Genomic DNA, 24161 nt, shown 5'->3' with positions numbered 1-24161 from the left:
CATTCTTACCGCGCCGGAAATCTTGCAGCCAAGGACATGACGGATCAAGAAGCTGCTACATATGCAGAATTGCATGAAGTTGGTGCTGATACCACAGCGGATGCTCAGCTTGTTGGCGAGGCTAGTGCAACTGCTCTCCATGACGAGGATGCCGAAGGAGAGCCAGAGAAAGAGCCTACCCCCCCACCTGTTGCATTGCCAAAAACTCCTAAAGCCAAGCCGACACGCAAAGGTAAGGCGACCAAGGAGACACCAGCTGCTGCCGGCTCAGATGCGATTGTTCCCCCCAGCTCAATCGTTCCAGCCAAAGCCGCTGCTCCGGAAGAGAAAAGCCCAGACAAGAAACGCAAGCGAGCTACCAAAAAGTCAACAGAGGTTGCTGAGGAACAGGTGGAAACACCAAAGAGCCAGCCCAAGAATTCGAGGAAGAAGAAGGCCAAAGCTGATGCTTAGGGTGTTCAATCATGCTCACACCTCGCCTATTCGATATTTACACTTGGTCGACGTGTCTCGTTTACCACGTTAATAGGCTGACTGAGTTCCGTTTCCTGTTTCATATTGAGTCTCTTACGGTATTTTTTGGTTTGGTTGGGATGAAAATGGGGGAAACACAGGTACATGTCACTTCCGTGACTTGGTGACGACTGTATTTTGGGAATGTTATCGGCTTGTAGGGTAGTACGTCTTGCGTAACCGGTTTGATTCTTTCCTACAATTGCTTGTTGGAAAGCCCGATATCAGGGGAATCACTTTGTTGGTTTAGACCATTGCTTATGAAATTATGTTACTGCGAAGCTCTCTGTGACATTCGAGTGCCTTTGTTGCTTCTCATTTTATACAAAGACTGAGAATATTCCTTGCGGGCTCTGGAGCTAGTCGAAGTTCTTCCACCACACTTGAACCCGGCCATCATAATGGGTATGAAATGTGGCTTGTTGGTGTTGACAATCGTGATTGAATAGTCCTCCATTGAAATATACACACGCTAGTACTCGGCTCGGCGTTCAGGAGGGTAAATCACATGATTCCTCCCCTGCTCGAGCTCGCGCTCCGGCTTGACGCTGTATTCCTCCTTCTGGACGACGACCACCCCTCGCACTGCTCATCAACGTCTGGGATTACACAAGTCAGACAATATCATCAATAACTGGCTCGGATTCTCTGATACCGATCCCGAGCATCAGTATAATCCTCAAAACCGAGGCACCCGTAAACGCCGACCCGGCTGCTGTAAGATGATGTTGCTGATTACTGGGGTCGCGGGTGATGGCTTGACATCCTAGGAATCCTCAACTAATGGGTTGTTTGTTGACTTTTCGAAGTCGGAAGACTCGTGAGATTTAGCAACTTTTCATATCATTTCCATCTTTTTTACATTCAATGGAACAATCTAGATAGAGTTATGGCTTTAACTAGCGTAAGAGAAATGTAGGAATTTCAAGGATGGAAATGGCCTTACGATGGCCTGCAGGGAAAGAAAAAATGTCCCGAATATTCGCAGGCAAGATAGCGGTAGCCATGTTAATCATCCAGCCTTGAACTGCACAGTCATCAGCCTCACAGTCCAATTGAGGATCAACAACAGGGTTTCTACCGAGATACCGCTGGTATGTTGCTCCTGATGGAGTCGACCGAGGCCAGCATGGCACGATATATCGTTACCTGCAGCTTTGGGATAAATCCGTCAGCCCATCCGGAGTTAGAATCGATTCTTCTCTCTTCACTGCTTCATCACATTGTTTTGGACTTTGACTGTCGATTTTAAGGTGTTATGTTGTCAATTACTTTCAGAATGTCATTTATTCTCTGACGAGGTTATCCAGCACCAGCACAATCCAAGATATCTGGAACAGCTCAATATGTCAGAACCACAGCCGTCGCCTGAGCTGGCATCAGGCGGAGCGGGAGATAGAGCGTCAATAATATCAAGCAGTTCCGTGTCACCCACGCCAATCTTCAGCGGAGAGCAAGCCAGTCCCCAAGACAATCAACCTCCAGCAAAGGCGTCAATACTCAAAAGAATTTGGGCCACGATAGGTATCAATGGGTTCGTGGTTATGATCATGGTGAAACCAGCTATTGCTGCAACCATCAGTATGGCAATATATCAGAAATATTCGGTAGCAGCGAATTATCTGAACTTTGGGTATCTGATCATCATTGTCTCAGTCTTGACGGTACCAATACTGCCGCGTGGTAAATTTTTGATGAATTTATTTTTCTGTTGTGTGAGTCTGTTCATTACTTATTCTCCTTCTTTGGCATTGCTGTCCTGTCTCTGGAAAGTCTCAGCTGAATACAGTAAATCGAGAGGCCTCTCATTTCAAGTAATCAATATACATCGCTAATCAGCTAACCTGTACACCTAGCTTATGACATGTTTAGCGGTAGCGATGATAGTGCTTGGGCAATGGGCTGGTATCAAAGCTCGTCAACACACGACTCCGGTTGGCGCGTCTCCAGCTGTTGCTCAAGGATATAATTCGTCGGCGTCCGCGATCAACGCCATATTTCTGTTGTTCAACGTTTTCATCATAAATTCCATACGCGCAGCCCGCCCGGCCCTCACGATTCCGACAATCCAATATACGGTTGTCGTCCTTGTTGGATTTACTTACGGACCCAGCGAAACAACCGTCTACAGAAGCCACAGATTTGTAAAAGAAGTACTTTATGCTTTTTTGACTGGACAAGCGATTTCTACAGGGGTCTCGCTGCTCATCATCCCGGTGTCGTCGAGAAAGGTCTTCTTTGGGGAGGTTGTAGGGTTTTTGCAAAGCTGTAGAGGACTCCTGAAAAAGCAGATGCAATTCATCGAGTCTTTAGAGCACTCTAAGTTCTCAAGACCTATTGTGACCAAGCAAGCTTTGGGTTCCGAGCAGTCAGTGGTTGACAGTACATTACACGAAGAGAAACGAGCTGCCTTGAAGACAGCGACGGCGGCACTCCTCGTACTTGGTTCAAAGCTTGACGAAGACGTTACTTTTGCGAAGAGAGAAACAGCATATGGTCATCTGGATGGAAAGAACGTTCACGCTCTGAATCTGATATTGAGAGGAATCATGATTCCTATCTCCGGCCTGTCTACCATCGCAGATATATCTGTTAGAATGGATGGCTGGAGGCGAGCAAAGAGTTACAATCCAAAAGTTTGCGACCAACTGTCGGCGGAAGATTTGGAGCTAGAACATTTGGAATGGTTGGAATTGGTCGAGGGCGCCCGGCTCGCATTTGAAAACATGACGCGGATTCTCGACGAGAGCATTTCACATGTACTAAAGACATTGAAGCTGATACCCGGAAAGAGCACGAGGAAAGATGTAGCTGGGGATGTTGAGAAAGGACAAAAAGTAAAGCCCATATCAGATTTTGCCGATAGCTTAGAACGCAAGATTGAAGCATTTCGAGACCAAAGATCAACAGATCTCCGAGCGTGGGCGCAAAAGCGAGGCTTAAAATCGGTCTTTCAGTGTGCTTCCAGCAAGCGGCACGAAGCTCCAGCACATGAGGCCATTGATCCAGCAGTAGCATCTCGAGAAACTCTGGCGTCAGCAAGGCTTCATATAATCCTGTATATGGAATACCTCTTATACTCGGTTTCCAAAGCCATTCTGGTGGCTGTTAGATTCGCAGATTCAATGGAGAATAACGGCACGATGTCGAAGAAGCGGTTCATATTTCCAACTGTCAAAACGGTAACCAAATGGCTCAAGTCCTTACTCAACGGCACCGAAGCCTCAACTGAGCTTGATCCGGCGTCAGAGGCTCAATCGATTTTACTGGGAAACTCGTTCCAGTCCCCTCGCGATCCTGAACATCTGGCTCCTAAGAATTTCGGCCAAAGGCTAGGGAATCATTTTCGTCTCATCCCAAGGTTCTTTGGATCGTCATCAGTCAAGTTTGGTGCTCGAACCGCCATTGCGGTCTTCTCGATTGGTATCATGGCATACCTGAAAAATACCCACGCTTTTTTCATTCGCCAGCGCCTGGTCTGGAGTCTGGTAATGATATCAATCGGAATGAATCCTACTGCCGGTTCCGCCGTCTTTAATCTGTTTGGCAATCTCACATTTACCCTTTTCGGAATGATAGGAGCGTTCATCAATTGGTATATTGTAGACCAAAAAACGGCTGGAGTGATTGTGATGTTCTTCGTGTTCATGTGTTTTTACTTCTATTGGGCTGCGAAATATCCAAGGTTCTTGACGGCAATCGTCGCGGGAGCTCTGACACATGTGTTGATCGTTGGTATGTACTACCCAAACTTATTTCGTTTTCTCACTTTCTTTCAGACAATTACTGACACTACCGAGGCTATGAGCTCCAAGTACGTGTGATTGGTGTCAAGCAATCTACTGCTACAGGGCAGTCATATTATGAGTTTTATGAGCTTGCCCCTTATCGCCTCCTTATTGTGGGAGGAGGTGTTCTTGTGGGCTACATATGGACGATCTTTCCTGTGCCAATAACTGAAGCTTCGGTACTTCGTCGAGATCTTGGCGGATCCTTGTACGTGCTTGCAAAGTACCTTAGCTGTGTGACGGCAACGGTGGACCAGAAACTCCTCGAAGCAGACGAAGGAAGTGAGATAGTTAGCGATCATGGCAAGAAGCTTGACAAAGCTAGGGCGAAATTGCTAGCTCAGCTTATCACTGGCATCAATGGGATGAAGGCCAATCTTTCATTCATGACATTTGAACCTAGATTTGGTGGTTCGTTTCCTTCACAGATATATAAAGACCTGCTGAATGAAGTCCAAAGGTATTTATTCAACCCGCATTTCTATCAGACGATACCTTGCTAATTAAAAATCGAAGCATAACCTACTACCTAACAATAATAGCATACGCATCAACCTCCTTCCATAGCTCTTCAAACTCCACCACAACTCCCGGCTCCCCAACCTGGCTCCACAATTTCACGCTCCAACACCGACAAACCCTCACCTCCTCCAAAGCCCTCGCATCCCTCTTCTCCCTCCTCTCAGCATCCATCAAAAACGCGCAAGCTCTCCCTCCCTACCTCCACGTCCCAGAGGTCCTCACCTTATCTCACGCCAGAACTCCTATACACCCCCAAAAGGAGCCGTCTCACGGCATCAGCAACGAATCTAACAGAAACGAAAATAGTCTTTTGGGTCTAGAGAATGTTAATGAGGATGGATATCGCGCGGTGGTGGTTATTGAGGTTGCGCAGAGGGCGGTGGCGCATAGTGTGGAGAGGATTGTGGAGTTGGTTAAGGAATTGTGTGGACAGCTTGATTTTGGATATTCTGTTGTTGCGCAGGGGGATGATGAGTCTGTTTAATGGTGTAGATTAGGTTGATTGAAGAATTCCGAGATAGTCATGGCCTAGCCATTCTCCCTTGTTATTCAATGCTATTCTAATATTTTTGACGTTAGCAAGGCGGGCGGGGGATCGTATAAGTGTCAGTCGAAAGACGATAATTCGCCAGCCTGACTGAAGAAATATCGTAGCTTGACTACCATTGTCAGAGATTACAATGTTTCCAGATTGGAGGTGAAACCCTAGGCTAAGGGAGTATAAATACGTACGAAGTTACTGCCACATATAGTGTTTCGTTGTGGAAATATAAGTGGCAGTCCAAACAACGTATTTCTTCGAATTAGGTGACGAAATATGGGATATTTCGTTAACCATATTCAGGGAATCATAAATTTCCAGATTCGTTTTAGAACCTTGAATTTGGTGGCAGTTGAGATAAGGTCCGTCTTCGATCTAGTTTAATGGTATACCGTATCGTGTTTCAGTAATCCTCAGTAAAAAGGACACATTTCTTAAACTCTTTTTGACAACGTACTTGTGAAATATACTTAGGCACACCGCAACAAAATGTATCCATGTTTACGACGCCCACAGGATAGTAGGTATAGCTTACATTTTCCGCAACGAGCAAGGATAGTATTAGACCACCTGTCTCATGTCGCCTGGAATTTGTATAGGATTACATTTACCGCTCGACCATCCGGATTGAGGATATGATGTGGTCTTTCATCTTGATAATAGGCCCTTACAGGCCTATTTTACACAAAAACAAGACGCCAATGTAGAGTTTGGTACGTTTACCAGGTGGTCGATCTGATTCTGAAGAGCGGCTGCTTGTTGTTCTCGGTCTTTCTCGAAGAAAGCCAGGGGCTGTGTAAGTTGGTATCTTGTTCATCAACTCTGATACAACTGAGGATCTAGTATGTTCGAGCCGGTCGTTTCCTCTTGGCTGTATGCATTCATAACCTCATTTTATTCACGTTCTTTAACAGGATTCCACCAATTATATATCTCACTTATCTGTGCTCATTCCCCTATTGACGTAACAAATTGTAGCTTAGATTGCTTCCTCTATTTTGAAGCATTATGTGCGTTTAAAACAAATCAAAAATCCTCTTTAATCAAATAGCTTGTCTTATCACATTACTCTGACAGTTCTCCTTCATGTCATCCGCTGATCATCCAAAACACTTTCCTTCTTAAACACATGACCATAATCCATCTCAGTATCCCATTATCCATTCAACCATCTCCTCACTCCCTTCGGAAACCCCTACACCTTCTCCTTTCTCCCCAAAATCTTCCTCCAAACCCTCGGCTTCCCCGTTCTCTCCCCCGCTCGTGTCGTCTCAGGAAGTGTCATAGAGCCAGGGGTTTGAGTGGTCGACGAGTGGACCACACTCGGCTGCGTACAGCGTAGAGGGGGCTGAAGCGTCTCTACTTTCACAAGCGCTTCCCGGAGCTGGTCAACTACTTCCGTTGTTGGGACTTCAGGGAGGGTTGTTGGAGGGGGTGGTGATTCCGGTCTAGAAGGGTGTTAGTGTTTCTGTCTTTCACTGGAAAGAGGCACTTTTGAGGTTAAAAGATACTCACCGAGATTCGAATACCGGTATGTCATTGTCCATGGGTACGTCCATGGCAACATCCACACCACTCTCCCTTCGCTCCTTCCTAAACAACCTTCTCGCAAAATCGGAACACCGTCTCAACACGCTCGGCCGCCGCTCTTCGCCGCCTTGCTGAGCCCTCGAAGACTGGAACCACGGCTGTCTACTTGGAGAACACGCATTCGTCTCAGTCTTAACCGCATTTGTCTCGGTTTTCGTTGCATTCGTCTCCGTCTTAACCGCGTTCGTCATATAACAATCCGAACTTCTTATGGAATCTGAGCAGATACTTGGATAGCCAGTGGATGTATTGCGAACAAGAATGGGGACACTCGCGTCGGCGAGTTTGTCAGATGATGTGCGCGTGTCGAGCTTCTTCCTCGGGGGACCAAAGTAGGAGGCGAGGGCCGAGGGAGAACTGAGTGTTCTTTTCTGCCTAGGCTTTTCTGGTACCGTCAACGAGAAGGTGATTTTTGCCGCCCCTTGGATCGCAGGAGGGACTACGGCAGGTTCTCCATCTGTTTGAGCCCTGTTCTCGGCCTTATGCTCGTCAAGCACAGGGAGTTCATCGCTCTTTGCCTTTGAATTCACTGTGCAAACATTTTGGTCGACAGGTCTCTCACTCGTCGATTCTTCTTCGAGCTTAGCAACCTCCTGTCGAGTCTGTATTGGCAGGGGTAGCTTTATGGCCATGCTGAGATCGCTAGCCAGATCACTTTCCAATGGAACCTTCTCACTTGTTTTCCGCCTAGGTGCAATTGGTGAGATAGGCCGCCAACTACCAGGTGCAGGAGGATAGATTTTATCTCTCGTTTCGGACGTCAATTGTCTATGAGGTGGTCGCTGGCAACCTCTAGGACATCTCGATGCTTCGCCTGGCCGGTTGATCTTGACTCTAAGCGGCGGGTCACAAATATCGCAGGCCCAAGAAACGATGGTCGGGGATGTTGGACGCTGTTCCTGGGTCTGGGTCTCGGTATTTGCTGTGAATGATGACTCTGGGGCCACCATCAGCTTTGCCCATCTCTGCTCCTTCGTTAGGCCATCTTCGGATATTAACTTTCCACGCCGAATATTGCGAGTATACAAGAACGTTTTGCGCGAAAACTTGCGAGCAATATTGCGCTGTTTGCGGCTCAGGTACGCATGTCCAAAGTCATGAGCCAAACCCTCGAATTTGTCGTACCAATCCTTCGTCGAACTGGCATTGTCTATCGATTGCGACTGGTGAGTTTGGTTGTCCGGGCCCATCGTCTCACCAAAACCGTCCAAGTCCGGGTTGTAGCCTAGCAACATCTGACTTTGCAACTGGGAATGAGATGCTCCCAGTCCCCTAACAATTGAGGTAACCTCTGCACCTTCTGCAGCAGAAGCCGTCACGGTAGGATTGGAGTTGTCCATAGTTTCAGCTTCGAATATGGAGAATGATTGTAGGTCAAACCTAAGCCAATTATTCTATACGCCGGTCTGAAAACGTGGAAATGTTTGCGATTGTCGTGCTGTCAGTGACTAGGTTGTTCTGAAATCACATGCCTGAATGTGGATGTGTCGTGAATAAGATTGGGAAGAAAACAAGGAAAGATGAGAAGCGGAGAAGAAGAGAAGAGAAGAAGAGAGGACACACGCGCACACCAAATAGTAAGAACAACAGATGGAGGGACTATGAGAAGTTGCGGGAGATGACGTTTAACGAGAAAAAGGGTATCATAATTCATCAGCGTACGCGCTATTTGCTAACCGTCGCTCGCAAGCCCAACCGACTCATTAACATCGTCCTCGATTAATTGGCCAGACCAGAAAAGAAACCCATAGCTTGCCTGACGGTCTACATGATAGATTCACCGCCAAGATAACCAATCATGTCCGCCTATTACCTATCCCTCTATAGTATTTCCGTCCATTTGCGGACGGTCCAAAATTTCTCGAATATGCTGATTCTCGAGCTTCCTCACCGTTTGGCGCTGGTCTTGTAATCTTTCCACTCCCTGCTGGATGTACTCGATGTGCACCGCCAGCGGTATGTCACCAATGCCACGAGATACTTCTGGGGACCCCACACGTTCGCGCAAGTCTTCTAGACTCGCACGCATAGCTTGGAGTCGTAGAACAGTCCCGGATACGTGGGCAAAAGCGTCCTTGCGGTACGACGAGACCTGACGCAATAGGTCTAATCGACGATCCACCTTGCTGATTTCGCCTCGGTAGCCGCCTACCATGGCCCAAAGAGAGGAAAGAATTTCGTCCTTGGCCGCTTTGGTATCTTCGCCAGCCTGCGTCGATATTCCATGAATGTCGTCGAGCCGGTTCTCGAGATCAACCAGGATCCGGAGTAATGCTTGGGCTTCATCGATTAGTCTTGATATTTCTACCTCTACCTTTTGCGCGTGCGTGATGTATTGATCAAGAAGAACGCCCTCTGTGAATTTACGGGGCTGAAATGGAGCCACGACGTAGTCATTGACGAAGCCTGACAACGCTCCACGATTGTGAGGCTGTTCTTGGAGGCCATCGAGCACTCGACTAGTCCACCGAGTCGTCGCAATGACGCTGTCGACTGCCCTCCCAACGTGACTATTGAACATCAACAGGTCATTTGACGCGATCCGTGCTGTTTCAATGAAGCCGTCAAATGCTAGCACAAGCTCATGCCTGGGTTAGTCAGTATGTGTTGTATGTAGATGGGTCAGGCGAGTGGTCATCGCCCGCAGAGTAACAAACTTACTTGGATTGAAGGTGGCTATAGCGGACAAGCTGTCGCAAATCCCGGATCGAAGCTTCTGATCTCTTCATATCGACCGGTAAAGATGCGCCGCCCGCACTTTCCTCTAACACTTTTTCAAAATTGCTTTGGACAGCCATTAACTCATCGAATTCTACATTCTGTACAGCCTTTCGGGTTTCCGCAGGCTCGCAAAATGGCAGATTCAGCAGCGATGACCCGGGTATGCGACAAATAGGACTTAAAGAAGCGTAGACTGACGACGTGATCAGATTTCGAACCATGAGACCGAGCCCGAATAGCAACCATATTGCCAGCATGTATGATATCGGTACCTTGAGGATTCGAAGAGCGCCGCAAAGCACATCAAAAATCCAAGACATAATGCTTGCGACGTTACCCATGGCAAGATCCAGGAAGCTTTCAGCAGGGTGACTGCGTTGGGGTTGCGAAAATTGCGATGGTGTAGAAGGAGGCTTGGTGTATCTGGTGCTGGGTTGTGTCCTACGAACTCGCTCGGGGCTCCCACTGTCTGCTGCATCGTAGGTAGGTTGCCGACGTGGCTGCACTCTCTCCGACGACGACTTGGTGTTTCGACGTCTTGTTTGAGTTTGTAGATTCTCTCTGGATCCATCTATTGAGTTGCCCAATGAGGGCATTACGAATTCGGGATCGGGAGACTTGGGGGCAGCTTTGCCATCTCGCGCTCGTCGTTTTGACGGAGTTGATCTGGGTAGAGGAGCCGGCTCTTTTTGCTCCTCTTCCTGCTCTTCTTCCTCCTCGTCCTGGGATGAGCCATCCTGGCCATATCCCTCGTCTTCTACGACCCAAGACTCCCCTAGAGTCATCTTTGGTTTTCCTGGCGGCATACTTCCGGCTGGTTGTATATAATTCTTACTCGACAAATCCCGACACCGTGGACGCGTAGAATTATCTATAGGCAAGTTGGCAACGGGAGTGTATCAAATTAAAAGTAGAAAGTATTCATTGAAGCAATCTATCTGAATAAATCATGGCGAGCGAAACTGCTAAAGGCTTCACTGGTTCACCCTATGTCTTCATAGAACGTCGTCTTGCCATGACGTTGATGGCGAATCCCTGTCCGACTTGTTGTCGCGTTTTGCCCCTCAGTCGTCCAGCTTGCAAGGGTTCACGTCTGCTCGTGATTGCGATGTAGCCATATCACGTGAAACAGGGGTGAAGCAGATGCATCAACATCCTTGTCAGCCTTCTCAAAGTGCCACGTCTAAAAGTTTCCCCTTAACGAAGTACGGCGTACGCGACCTGCAATTATCTTCGACGACGACCATACTCGACGACATGGTGTACACTCAATCGCTGCTGCGCACTGCCTGCAGCTTTTTCTTCCTCCTCGCCTGCGCCGAGGCGTTGAAATTCGACATTGAGGCTAAGAGTGCTGGAGACAAGAGTCGTGTGAGGTGTATCAGGAATTTTGTTGCCAAAGATACATTGGTTGTGGTGACATCTACGGTAGATGGCTACAGAGGGGATGGAATGAGGGTTGATATGCATGTGAGCTTGGGAGAAACAGTTCACAGGAACAATACTGCAGATGCTAATACAGACTTCTCCAGATCAAGGATGCTGTTGGAAACGAGTATGGAAAGCCCAAAGATGTAGTAGGCGAACAGAGAATGGCTTTCACCTCCCACGCGGATTCATCATTCGATGTCTGCTTTGAGAATCACTTCACCGGAGGTAAGAGCCTCCTTGTATGTACCAATTGCCCGGCTAACCGTTCCCAGGCAAAGGCGTTGCGAACCCATTCCGACATGTCGAACTCGATATTGATATCGGTGCGGATGCGAAAGATTGGTCCGCAGTCCAAGCTACAGAGAAGCTTAAGCCAGTGGAGACTGAGTTAAGGCGGATTGAAGAGATGGTACAGGAAATTGTTGCGGAAATGGACTACCTACGAAGCCGCGAGCAGAAACTCAGAGATACCAACGAGAGCACAAATAACCGGGTTAAATGGTTTGCCTTTTCGACAATGGGTATGTTGGTAGCATTGGGAGCGTGGCAGGTGATTTACCTGAGGGCGTATTTCAGGTATGTTGCCGGTCAAATAATCTCGACCGGGTTCAGACTAACACGCCATTAGATCAAAGCATCTTATTTGAACAGGTTCTTGGACACTGCAGTTGGTGTAATATGATTAGCAGATTTGTGGGTGATTTTAGCGGCATTCAAACTGCTTGTTTTACTATGGCTGTAGAAAATAGGTATATAATGACACCAAATTCGGCATGGAGCAAATGGCTCAGCTTTCAAACGCATTCTTGCCAATATCGCTGAACAAGAGCTTGGTAAAATTTTCCCCTACCGATCCTATCAAGACCAAGAGAAGCACTCTGTGCGGCAGCATTTACTGTCACGATACTAATATGACCTGCGCGCAACTCAAAAACCACGGTTGGCGAGGCATAAACTGCAAAGGGCCCTTACGTATGACGTTCCTAAGAATTGTCGCCATTATGTAGTGGATCTCGCGTAGGACAAAATAAGTGGCAGTCGAAATACGATACTTCCTCATAACAATCGACGAAGTCTCGTACATTTCGTCAATTAACCTGGCACACTCACATAGTTCGTCAATCATTTTGAGTAAATGAGGCTTTTTGAGCTCTATTCAAAGTCGCCTTATTCAGTCTCAAGATTAGTGGGCAGGTGACTGACACTTATTTTGTCCTCCACGAATGGGTTTCAATACCGTGCCTGCCCAAAACTCGTCGTACGAAATTGTTCTACTTGGGCGGGTTTCTCATGAGTGCCAGGCACCCTTTTTTAAAGTGAGAATATCGCGGTTTCACTAAATATCTTAACCACAATCCTATAGATACATTTAATATTACCTATATTAAATTCTTAAAATATTTCATCAACTCTAGCTTTATAGAGAGCTTGTGGGATTACTCCATTAACCACTACTTTTGGGGTTCCTCCGCCTTAAACTTAAGGCCTGCCTGGCACTCACGAGAAACCCGCCCAAGTAGTCGATATTGGGCTTGAAATATGTGGGCGTGCTAGGTAGGAAGCTTGATAGAAAAGATCCGACAGGATGGTAGTTGACATGGTACGTCCTCGTTCCCTTTTATTCGACATGGGTATGGCTTATTTCACGTCGTCACTTCAGTAGGACCTAGTCACATCGTCCAGATACACATCAACGGGAAAGATCTCGTATGTCACGAATATATTTCGTCGCCGTACACCTCCAAGTCACATATTTACAACTTCGCTTTCTCGTCGCTTTAACGCAGACACAAACGTTTCAGTAATTACTCGTCTCATACGTCCCGATTTTCTCGGTCCACCCACTGAGTTGACTTACGAAGGAGGCATAGTATCAAAAGTCTGAGCAACCTCCTTCTCCCATCCATACCTTGCCTTGCCGTAGATCTCTGCAGCTGGCTTCATTTTTGCGGCCGACTCGAGAAGCCCGGTTCGTACCACGACTTTGTCGCCCATTACTTCCTGGTGGTGGTATGCGTGGGATGTGCAGTCTGTCGTTGTTAGCGAGTCTTTTGAGCTAGGGAAGGAGTTGCCCAGAGAGCAATTTGGTAGGTGGTGAGGAGTACTTGGGCAATAGTAGCAGTTCACGGCTTTTCCGGAGTCACCGTGGTAAGTGTAGGCTTTGAGGTTTCCTTTGGTGACCTTGAGGTCTTCCTTGGGAATGATCTGATTTAGGGTGTATGTTCCTCCGGAGAGAATCTTGCATGTGTCACAGTGGCTATATGACGTTAGCCAGAGTTCAGGTCGGTATCCCTTGAAGAGGGCATGCTCAGACCAGAGAATATGTTCCTTAGCGTCTAGCTTGACCTCCCATTCTGTTTGTCCACAGTGGCAACGTCCTTTTTCCATTTTGATTGATTTCTTTTAATTTCTTCCTTGACTTTGAGTAATTGATTGATGGGCAAGTTGGGATTCTCGAAACAGGGGAGAGAGACGTATATATAGTCTCCTCATCTACCCCATAACAGACTTTCCACAAAGAGGGGCAACGCTACCATACGTCAGTCCGGAAACCATACACCAACCGTCAAGGGAGGGGTCTCTACCTGTTGGATCTTGTGGAGACTTCCTGTATTCTATGCATCTTTAGCATTGAGGCACTGCAGTGCCCAGTCTAAAAGCCGCATAGAACGATCATCCATCAATCATTTCTGCTCTTGAATATCCTCCAACTCTCCAATCGACCCGAGACTCGCAACCTTGCCAGAGTCCCACATTGATGTTCCGTGAGCCTTGCCCGTATCTAGGCAAACGAACCCCAGAAAATGCCATGCTTCTGGTTAAAGCATGCGTCCGAAGTCGACTTTAGGCATGCGTCCATTCTTTCGGTGCGAGTCGGGATTCGGGGAGTTGGTCTCTGGCGGGGCAGGTGTTTGTACAGGGCGGGGTACAGAACTCAATCTTCTGGCTGATCATGACAAATAAGCATCGTCTTCCTTTCGACCTCTTTGTTATGGAGCCGAATGCAGATAGCGAAGAAGAATTGAATTATCTCGGGTGTCTATGAGGGAGAAAGGTGTTGAGACGAAGTTCGAATCTCTTTACTTTCGTGATCTTTGAACGAAGTCCTGAAGTCTGCTCCCCCAACAGCTTCAGAGAAAGACAAGACAGACGATGGTTTGCGTTTTAAGTTCTCGATTAAATTGTCAAAATATATGAAGAATAAATCGATGATTGATTTAATGGAACAAAAAAGAGATGTGGGTGAGAGGTGCGCAGCAAGTCATTTATACCATTCTTCGGTTAACCATCAAGGTACTTTGAATAGTAATCGCGTTGCATCAACCGTTCCGTTTAATTGACATTCTTTCCTTTTTTTCATTTCTCCGCCACTGAATTGTTGATCGACTTATAAGTCGCTCTTCTGGGTTGCAACAGCCTCCTAATACAACCGAGAGTCGAATTATACGTGAGTTTAAACAGGTCTATTCAATCATATCAGATTCTGAGAGGAGTCTGAAAGATCTCATTTATTGAAAACGATAGGCGAAATGACGATAATGTGCGAGATCAATTGACTAAATATCATGTAACGAGTGTTAACCATTTTGTCAACGTCGAAAAGGGTTGTTTCTGCCAACACCCACTGAGCTAATACAACAAAGCTTACATTTGACCTAAAGCAGACGAATGCAGCTTCACACGAAAGCAACTTTATAAATGCTGTATCCTTGAATAAAAACAGCGTAGATAGTGAGCATATCTCAGGCCTTGAACCAGTATTAACGTGTAGAGAGGTACAACGACGAAAAGACCACTTGCACATCTAATAAACCAAAACTAGCTCCGCTGAGATCGCTAAAAGCATAAATATAATTCCGAATACGTTACCATGTGGCGTCTATATTGTATCCTCGTGGATCCCAACTCCTCGCTCAAAATACATGGAAGTCTACTTGGAAATATCAGAATCCGTGCCAGCCCAAAGTGCCAACTCCAAACTACCCAAAGACCTCCATCATGAAATAGTACTCGATGTAACTCTTGTCTTCCCGACCTCTGACAGTAAGCTCATGGCAACGGTCTGCCAATTCATATCTGTAATCACTATATTAGTAATCTTTCGAGCAAATTTAATAGAACACGACAGCGATTAAGCAGGAGCAAAACTTACCCTATTGGTGGCGCTCCACAGAAGAAAACCCCAACGCGCCTCTTTTTGATTTCCATTCCCTTTTCTTTCGTCTCTTTGATCGTCTGAAGCATACTCCCATAATGATCGTTCATAATCTCGGCAAGATTTGGTCGTCCAAAATGTGTTTCGTTAATCAGACCGGTCTCCAAGAAGTTAGCATATGAATATTTGCATGTTTCAAGAGAAAAGAGGAGTGTCTGAGGATGAAACTCTTTGGCTGCTAATTAGTGTAGGAGTTTAGGAGGGAGAACAAAGGAAAAAGTCGCATACCAGTGGAGACTCAGGATGCTCCTCAGTCCGGTGCAGCTCCAACAGATATCTGTAAATGTGCGTTGAAATATTCTTCCGCTTTTGTGTGACATGAGTCTGGAGACGGATGTCGAGGTGTGGGATATCATCACTCGCCTCGGCCAAAGCAGAACGGGAGATCGAATTCAGGAGGTTGGAAAACCAAAGGAGGTAGTTTTTGTCTTTTACGATCCAGTGAAAGTCAACACGTCTGTAAACTGGTTGTTCTGCTTTAAGCTTTGTTGGCTTCTCGGTAGGATTGCTCAGATGGAGTGTGCTTTCGCCTTGATCAATGTGAGTGCGTGAAGATGCAGGTGAGAGTTGTCGTCGATAACGCTCTTCGCGAGCTTGCAAGTCAGTTAGAATGCCGCTGAATGGAGTAACACCAATACCACTCCCAATGATTATACTATAATCAAACTCATAGAACCTTTGAGCCGGCGCGCCAAACGGACCATCAATGCAGATTTTAATATTGGCTTCTCCGTTTTCTCTTGCCAACTGTCTGAGCTTGGAAGTCCAGTTTCCGTCGGTTTTGATATGAAGCTGCATATCATTACCGATGCATGTCGAGATTGTGAACGGATGCCATTGGAACATTGACAACTCAGGGACCGTGATAAAGACGTACTGGCCAGCCCTATACTTCCAGTATCGCTTTTGCGGAACTACCACAGATATAACAACAGTCTCTCCGTCTAGTATCTCAAGCTTCGCAGGTATCTGGTAGAAGCCATAGCCAACCCGCACACTGCGCTCGACCACGATCAAAAGAACAGGGATGATGAGCCAGAAGCCAAGCATAGGATATTGCAAAATAGCCAAAGATCCATGGGCACAGACGAGGCCTACGAAGGGGTACATGAGCAGGTGACCCAGCTGAAATATCTCATAGTGCTTCTTTCGAATTACCGGCAGGGACAGCAGGGCGATCAAATAAAACGTAGAGAGAGCTGAAATGCCAGTCCAGCCTGGGAGAAGGGCGACATATTGGCGGTAAGAACGATGCACTCCTGTTACTGCAATTACCGCTTCTCTTTGGGATGGCCTGCTTGAATATAAGAAAGATCCAGTAAGATGTCCAATAGCTGTAATGACGAACATTAGCGAACGTACGCAGAGGATCGAGAGACGACTGGCTTTTTAACATACCGTGTAAAGTAGCAGCGGCCATCGCAACTACAGAGATCTTGATATGAAAGCTTTGGGTCAAATCCCAGTTGATCATTCTTGACAGGTAATATGACTTTCTGGCGAGAGCGTTCAAATATCTAGACATGGAAAGCAGGAGAAAGAAAAGAGTTGGATATAGTATTCCCGCACAAGTCTTTGCCAGCACCACCCCCCAGCCGTAAGCCTGGGTAGATTGAAGTCAGCATATTTCAGAATAAGGCCAACTGCCATAGTAATTGATTCCTCAACTATTATGAGCAAATTGAACGTTCCAGCCATTCGCGATTCAGTCGACCAACAAACAATAACCACCCTTTTTCAAAGGACATGTTGTCGGTGTATCTTTCGATCTAGCTCTCCAAAGATAAAGGTTTTCACTTACTGGCCTGTAAGCTGGATCCGTTATATATTTCACCATTTGCCATACTCCAAACGCAATCATCATGGCTATTACCGCAAACAGAAACAAGACTTCAGTCCCTCTTACACCCCACCAAGCCCTAACTCTTCTGCCCCAAGCCATACGCTTCATGTAATACTTGCTTCCTTCTTCAGATGTCTTTTCAGGAGATAGACTTGGGACTTTCCAGCCCTCGACTGTTTCATAGAATTCATCTCTTGGAATTTTGTTTTCGCTTGTTCCCATGACAGAACGAAGAAACTCATGTCGTTGTTTCTCTGTGGTGTTTTTGTGATGTAGATTGTAACTTTTTGCTTTTGGTGCAATTTCATTGTGGACTTGGTCGAGCTTGGATTCGACCTCGTGATAGTCGATGAACCCGTTGTTATTCGCATCGAGGTCCTTCAGAAACTCTTTGATTTCGTCTGAAGATAAGTATTGAGCCATGTGGCGGGTGTGAGGGATCAAGAAACGACAGTGTACAACAAAATTTATTTCACTCTAAGGATGCTCAGGTCGAGGAAGAATGAAAATTAGAGTGTTATGCCGTGTTGTTCTACAGTTTTGCTGGCTACCCAACATCGAGGAACATGAATACAGGAAGGAAACAAGAAAGTAAACAGTAGATGGACATGGCTGAAGATAAGTGCAAAATGAGACGACTCACTGGAATGCTAAGTGCTTGGGATGGCTTTGCATCCAACTTTGGTGAGGTGCGATGGCTTGAGAACGGTTGTTATTGACGTACGCCAATGAGGCTATCCCCTCAACGACGGGAAACACAGTAAGCTGCGGTCATTTTTATGATTGGCTAAGAATTCTTCAAGAGTATAACTCTATTGGATGCATCTATTACGGTGGCCGAAATTTGCTCCACTGTATTGTGTGCCGTCGCGGAGGACAAAATAAGTGGCAGTCGAACCAGAATAGTTCTTCGACTAAGTTAACGAAATATCGTAATTTAGTGGATGAAATTAGGACATTATAACTATTTAGTCCACTATTTTGAGTAAATGAGACTTTTTAGGCTTTATTCGAAGTAGGCTTATTGTTTAGTTTAAGATTTACGGGTAGACGACTGCCACTTATTTTGTCCTCCGCGAGGTGCGGTCCTTGAGGGGATACTGGGCGCGTCACACCCCTTGGCGCTGCCCAGATTTTAATGCAAGTAGGGAGATTTTAGACTCTCCAGAAACCGCCGATGGTAGACTTCCAGCCTAGCGTCCATAATTCCTGGGGTTGCATTGCCAATCTTACCAAGCTTGCAGAGAAACTTACGGGAGATCCCATGAGTAGAGCCCCCAAAGAAGCCAATCGTTTCACCAAATCACAACTACTGCAGCCGTCATGGTGTCATTGAATTTCTATTTTTTGATTCAGCTTCTGAGATGCCATAATCTGGAGTACAACCAGTCAACTGACAAGTGCACAAAGTCTGGAACGCAAAGCCTCAAAAGTGATCCCGACCATGTTTTCCCGCATGCTAGCAATCAAACACCTTAAATTCCCTATGCTCTCGACATAACACCCCAAGCACGGATGATGTTATCGGTGTAACCTGCAAAAAGTGTCTGTCCATCTGCACTCCATGCCAAGCTAACACACTCTGGCTCTCTGCTCTTCTTACCAACGGCCTGGAATTCTGGCTTCAACTCGTCAACCTTGCTCTTCTTCTCCAAATCGAAAATGATGATGCTGCTAGATGTGGCAGCGCAGAGCCAGTATCTGTTTGGCGAGAAAACAAGGGCATGGATCTCATCGCCAGCGTTCAAAGAGTACAGGTGCTTTGATTCGTTCAAGTCCCAAAGCATGGTGGTTCCATCCTTTCCACCGGAAGCACAGAGAGATCCATCTGGGGAGATTGTGACGGTATTAATGTAGCCGGTGTGGCCAATGTGGTCAGTTTGTAGGCGGCAGGAAGAAAGTTCCCAGACCTAAAGTGATGTCAGCATTCAATCCAAACATTCAGCGACAAAACAGAGGAAGCATGCGAATTCGATCAGGGCAATTGGTGAAGGGTAGTCTCATGGCCTAGTTTCCCAGGCTCTGAAGTAGCAAATACTTTTGGTTGCTTAACATCATGTGAAAATCGCATGCGTCCCCCCATAGACCAAACAGAGCATTATCCATACCTTTACGAGCTTATCCCATCCAGAGCTGACAATGACTGGGTTCTGTGGGTTAGGGCTGAATCTGACGCATGAGACCCAGTCGGCGTGTCCCTTCTCACTGATGGTGAATTTGCAGTCACCCAGGGTGTTCCACAACTTAATTGTTCGGTCGCGGGATCCTGAGACGATCTGTCTGTTATCGGCAGAGAAGGAGACGGAGAGGACGTCGTTTGTGTGTCCAACAAATCGGCGAGTGGTGGTACCGGTAGAAAGCTCCCAGAGTCGGAGAGTCTTGTCCCAAGATGCAGAGAGGGCATATGCACCGTCGGAGGAAATGACCTAAAGAAATTTGTCTCAGCAGAATTCTCAGAGTTGTGCAGCAATTGATGGTGTACTGGGTCTGGCAGGAGACGTATGGAGACGTACACAGTCAGAGACGATGTGAGAGTGACCGTGGAGAGATCGTTTTGGGTATCCGTAAGAACTCTCATCGCGGGTCAAGTTCCAGATGATCAAAGTCTTGTCGCGCGAACCGGAGAGGAGCATGTTTGGGTTCTCGAGCGAAGTCGCGAGCGAGGTGACCCATCCGGAGTGGCCCTCGAGGGTGCCCTTAAGAATGAGTTGTTCCGTCATCTTGAGGTTGTTTGTCGTTGCTCAATCGGTCTGCGACTAGAAAATGAGGTTTTGAAATATTTAGACATTTCCCCCCATCAGTGTGGGAGCTCGCTTATCAGCTGAGACCCTAGCTAGCGTGGTCCGAGCTTCCGACTGCAGCTCGAGTACGACAGAACAGTGAACGGCTAGTGAAGTCGAGAAGAATTGCCAGATATTCCAGGGAAAGGCCCAATCTACTGTATACTTGTATGTTAATTGTATTCATCTATAAATCACCTCGAGTTTCAACTGTTTCGATTTATAAGTACATGAAGTGTCATGCGTTGATTCAGCGCAGTCACGTCACGTGATATCCCCCCTCTTCAAGGTTTCCTAGTTGCGGCGCCTCATTCACTGCACTGATATACACTCGAACAATAATCACCCAATATCCCCTCAGCTGGCGTGAGAATCACACGTCCGTGCGACGCTTATTTGACCAACCAAACAGCTCTAATTGAAGCATCCTAATACTCTTATTCGATGAACAAGCGCGTGCACGGAAGTGTGATTCTCACGGCAGCTGAGGGGATATACTCTTCTTCTCGTTAATTGCACCATGTCAAAACGCTAAAAATCCTGACTGAGGATTATTTGCTCTACATATCGTACTCAACAAAATCCGCTTGTCTATCAACCCTAACAATACACGCCTAAAATCAACTCCTCCTCCCTGGCTATAATTCCGATGTACTCGTGAAATTAACAAGATCCTTTTACACCTTACTTTTTGCTCTTGCCTTTGCTGGTAGCCTTCGCCTTCGCTTTGGGCTTTGGCTTAACTTCTTCTTCCGAATCTTCTTCATCGTCCTCCTCTGCTTTTGATGCTTTCTTCTTAGCGGGTTTCTTGGCAGCAGGCTTCTTAGATTTTGGCTGTTTGATGAACTTGTCCTTCTTCAATTCTTCTTCTAAAATTTCGTCCTCTGCCTTGACTTCAGGCTCGGCCGCCTCAGGCTCATCATCTTCTTCTAAAGCTTCTTCTAGATCTGGCTTGTCTGCCTTACTCTTGGCTGCCGGCGCCATAACATTGCTTGCTTTCATGAACGGCATTGGGTGAGATTTCTGGTTGTACCTAATAAAGCGTTAGAAGCGCCCATCTATCACGAGGATGTAGACTTACAGTCGGGTAAAGGTAGCTTTCGCTTGTGAATCGATCTTCACTCTTGATTCGTCTTGTGGACCAAGTCCAAGCTCCATGATAAAGTCAAAGTCCTCTCTCGTCAAGAAGTAGCTGTCCATTAACTCAATCACCTCCTCTGCAGCAGACTTTCCCTCCCTCTGAAGACGATCAATAAGTCGAGTCCACAGAACCGGTAAGTATTGCTGCCGGATTTCATGGCGATCTCCAGATGTTCGCAATCGCATATGAGATTGGATTTCCTTTACATATCGAGTAAGCTTTCCCTGCTTGCTATTGTTACCAAGCCAGGTAGTAAACTTGGTTCCAGACCCAGCGCCAGATATGAAACTGGCTGGCCTGACCATACTGAAGATACCATGAGTTGGCATTAAACTCCACTGTTGTTGAGAGCCATGTATCATACGATCAACCAGATCGCCATCACTGATGCTTTCTGCAGCCTGGTCCATGAGCTGTAGAGTCTTCAAGTGCTGTTGTCGCCCTTGATAACTACTAGCCAGCATCGGTTTCTGATTCAAATAGTTCTCTTGGACCATCAAAAATGACTTTTCGTGATCATTGAAATAAAGTTCAAGCTTGTCGTTTAGTGTAGCTTTACTTGAGGGAGCAAACATACCCCCGCCAAGAATCTTATGACAGATATCCCAAGGTTTCAGGACGACAGATTTCTCCCATGCCTTTGTCATAGCCTTGGTGTCATCGAAATCCATAGAGCTTTCGTCGAGTTTGGCTGTGGATATCATGTTGATGATCTGTCGAATATCTTTGTTACTGCCTTCTATAAGAGCATCGATAACGTTCATGGGAAGCTTCATGCCTTCTCGATGGCAGATAGTTGCTATGCGAGAACGCACCATGTCGACAGTGGGTCGCTTGAAGGGAATCGGAAAGGTGACATGCTCGAAAGGCTTCATCTTCTGCTGATTGAACTCATTGCATATCAAGATCATTGGAATATCCGTTTTCTTGCAGATTTTAGCCATTGCTCCAACACCACCACGATCTCCAGCTGACATGCCATCCACCTCATCCATGATGAGGACGATATTCTTTTTGGTGGCATCGACTGGTTTCCCGTCTCCAGCATAATACCCTCGCAGGGAGTTATTAGACAACACTTCGTTCAGGCCAGTCTCGACCATTTTCTTGCTTCGCGTATCACTTGCATTGTTCTCCAATACATCGTAACCAGCAAGCTTCGCAGCTAGGTGTGCGGCTGTTGTTTTACCAATGCCGGGCGGCCCATGGATCATGATTGCTCGGTATCCCCCGAGACCATCTGGACCCTTTTTAGAAAACTCGTACTTATGAGCTTGTGCCCAGCCTTTCAGCCATTTTTGGATTTTCTCGACTTGGCCTTTATTTCCACAGATCTGATTAATTGCTGTAGGGGCATATTTGCTGGTCCACAAGAGAGAGCTTGGCGGCGGTGCCCTTGGAGGAGGGGCTCTAGAACCCGTAGCAGCGGCAAGTTTCTCAGCGGTTTTCCTGTCTTTCTCGGCTTCTAGGGCCTTTTTTCGCTCCTCCTTTTCCATCTCTTCAGCTTCTCTTTTGATTTTCTCCATCTCTGCTGTCTTCTTCTCCATGTGTTTCTCAGCTGCTTGGCCATCTCCTCCGTTCGCGGGCAGTTCGCGGATAATAGAAAACAGCCCATCCTCGTCGATTGTTTTAATCTTAAGTTCATGAATCTTTCGTAATTTGGAAGGACCCGCGTCGGATCCAAGAACGACAAAAGATGTCTTTCCGCTAGGGGCCGTTGTGACTTTACCACCATATCGCTTAACAAGTGCTTGCCCATCATCCCGCGAAAGCGTCTCGAGCAGACCTGTAAACACAAAACTCATTCCTGCTAGACAATTCTCTGCTCCAACGGGCATTTCCTTTGAGCCAGCCGCAGGAGGTGGTCCTGCATTTCCGCCGCCGCCACCTTGTCCGCCTTTCTTCCAGTCGTATTTGTGATTAGGATCCTTAGCTGGGGGCGTCGGTGCCCGCACAGTCGGAATATTATCCAGTATAGCTTGAACAGCTGATTTTTCGGTTTCCAAAGGTTTCTTCGCTGGCGCACGAGCTTTCTTTGCTGGTGGTGGCTTGGTTGATTGGCTTTTCACAGACTTGATTTTTGGCTTGATTTCCTCCTCATCTTCCTCTGAGTCCAATTCTACCGATTTTCGTTTCCTGCTTGTAACGGACCCAGTGGGTTGGTCAATCATGATCACATCAGGACTTGCATGACGCTCAGCTGTCGCAGTCTTCCCAGATACATCACCGTCAGTTCTTGACGCTTTACGGTTCGCGGAAGGCTTATTTTGTTTTGCCACAACCGGTTCGTCGTCGCTCTCACTTTCAACGTAAGCATCCTTCTCTTTCCCAGCTTTCTTAACGCCCGCCGCGAAAATGTCATCTCCGGCATCCTCATCATCATCTAGAAAAGCAAGTTCTTCATCGGCTAGGTTATTGTTGTAAACTACAGCCTTTGCCTTTCGTGTAGAAGATCTACTGCTGGTTTCGGTATTGGGTGGTGGATTTGGTTTGCGTGGGGTGGATTTGGTGGACTTTGGCTTCGACTTGGAGGTAGATGCGAAGTAATCTTCGGTAGTAGTTTCTTCTGCTTTTGGTTCCTCCTTTTTGCTAAGTGGTATCAGAATTCACATCAAATTAAAGGTCGATCTGGAGAGCGCATACGTAGGTTTCTTAGGAGGTGCTTTCTTGGGGGTTGCTTTCTTAGGACTGGGACGCGTTAGAATAGCAAATAAGTATGAAGATCTTGACATACACTGGCTCTTCCTCGTCGCTGTCGTCGATAATCTTTCGACTTTCTGCCATTAAATCAGCATTCTGCAGCATTTTACCCTGGATCAAACTTACTGGCCCGCTTTTTCTTTGGATCTTCCTCCTTTTTGACTTCCTTCTCTCGAATGGGAGTGGAAGTCTTGTTTCCGAAAAAGTTACGAATATCGGCAGGCATGTTGAATTTTGGAAATCTGTCTGAGATTCTGGATTAGCTCTGCGGAGCAATTACAGTCCTGTCTCCCAGTTCAATTTCAATGACGCGACTTCAAGAAACACTTTACGCGATCCATCGCGCAGGCACTCGGACGCTCTGACCATGTGATT

General features: G+C 46.7%; 9 protein-coding genes across 9 annotated transcripts; 3 read left to right on the top strand and 6 right to left on the bottom strand.

The window, feature by feature from the left end:
- Positions 1-36: 36 nt before the first annotated feature.
- Positions 37-453, top strand: GLAREA_03656 (uncharacterized protein; the record flags this gene model as incomplete). The annotated part of the gene is made up of 1 exon (XM_008083909.1): positions 37-453. The coding sequence occupies one exon, from the start codon at positions 37-39 to the stop codon at positions 451-453; it is 417 nt and encodes a 138-aa protein (XP_008082100.1).
- A 1406-nt stretch (positions 454-1859) lies between these two features.
- GLAREA_03655 (uncharacterized protein) lies at positions 1860-5307 on the top strand (the record flags this gene model as incomplete). The annotated part of the gene is made up of 4 exons (XM_008083908.1): positions 1860-2228; positions 2370-4248; positions 4314-4712; positions 4844-5307. 4 exons carry the CDS (start codon positions 1860-1862, stop codon positions 5305-5307), a joined length of 3111 nt encoding a protein of 1036 aa, XP_008082099.1.
- Positions 5308-6559: 1252 nt separating this feature from the next.
- GLAREA_03654 (uncharacterized protein) lies at positions 6560-8294 on the bottom strand (the record flags this gene model as incomplete). The annotated part of the gene is made up of 2 exons (XM_008083907.1): positions 6560-6812; positions 6880-8294. 2 exons carry the CDS (start codon positions 8292-8294, stop codon positions 6560-6562), a joined length of 1668 nt encoding a protein of 555 aa, XP_008082098.1.
- Positions 8295-8767: 473 nt separating this feature from the next.
- GLAREA_03653 (uncharacterized protein) lies at positions 8768-10460 on the bottom strand (the record flags this gene model as incomplete). The annotated part of the gene is made up of 2 exons (XM_008083906.1): positions 8768-9542; positions 9616-10460. 2 exons carry the CDS (start codon positions 10458-10460, stop codon positions 8768-8770), a joined length of 1620 nt encoding a protein of 539 aa, XP_008082097.1.
- Positions 10461-10932: 472 nt separating this feature from the next.
- On the top strand, positions 10933-11753 carry GLAREA_03652 (uncharacterized protein; the record flags this gene model as incomplete). Its single annotated transcript, XM_008083905.1, has 4 exons — positions 10933-11145; positions 11208-11331; positions 11379-11682; positions 11735-11753. 4 exons carry the CDS (start codon positions 10933-10935, stop codon positions 11751-11753), a joined length of 660 nt encoding a protein of 219 aa, XP_008082096.1.
- A 1207-nt stretch (positions 11754-12960) lies between these two features.
- Positions 12961-13494, bottom strand: GLAREA_03651 (Mss4-like protein; the record flags this gene model as incomplete). Its single annotated transcript, XM_008083904.1, has 1 exon — positions 12961-13494. The coding sequence occupies one exon, from the start codon at positions 13492-13494 to the stop codon at positions 12961-12963; it is 534 nt and encodes a 177-aa protein (XP_008082095.1).
- Positions 13495-15086: 1592 nt separating this feature from the next.
- GLAREA_03650 (Riboflavin synthase) lies at positions 15087-17588 on the bottom strand (the record flags this gene model as incomplete). The annotated part of the gene is made up of 5 exons (XM_008083903.1): positions 15087-15183; positions 15260-15423; positions 15551-16656; positions 16721-16925; positions 17124-17588. 5 exons carry the CDS (start codon positions 17586-17588, stop codon positions 15087-15089), a joined length of 2037 nt encoding a protein of 678 aa, XP_008082094.1.
- A 1061-nt stretch (positions 17589-18649) lies between these two features.
- On the bottom strand, positions 18650-19885 carry GLAREA_03649 (WD40 repeat-like protein; the record flags this gene model as incomplete). Its single annotated transcript, XM_008083902.1, has 3 exons — positions 18650-19075; positions 19274-19591; positions 19679-19885. 3 exons carry the CDS (start codon positions 19883-19885, stop codon positions 18650-18652), a joined length of 951 nt encoding a protein of 316 aa, XP_008082093.1.
- Positions 19886-20629: 744 nt separating this feature from the next.
- On the bottom strand, positions 20630-24012 carry GLAREA_03648 (DNA polymerase III clamp loader subunit, C-terminal; the record flags this gene model as incomplete). Its single annotated transcript, XM_008083901.1, has 5 exons — positions 20630-20978; positions 21027-23675; positions 23730-23774; positions 23821-23863; positions 23913-24012. 5 exons carry the CDS (start codon positions 24010-24012, stop codon positions 20630-20632), a joined length of 3186 nt encoding a protein of 1061 aa, XP_008082092.1.
- Between the last annotated feature and the right edge of the window lie 149 nt (positions 24013-24161).

Source organism: Glarea lozoyensis (assembly GCF_000409485.1).
Source record: "Glarea lozoyensis ATCC 20868 chromosome Unknown GLAREA2, whole genome shotgun sequence".
Classification (NCBI taxonomy): domain Eukaryota; kingdom Fungi; phylum Ascomycota; class Leotiomycetes; order Helotiales; family Helotiaceae; genus Glarea; species Glarea lozoyensis.
Note: the sequence above shows the minus strand (reverse complement) of the source record. Positions and strands in the feature narration are given on the sequence as shown.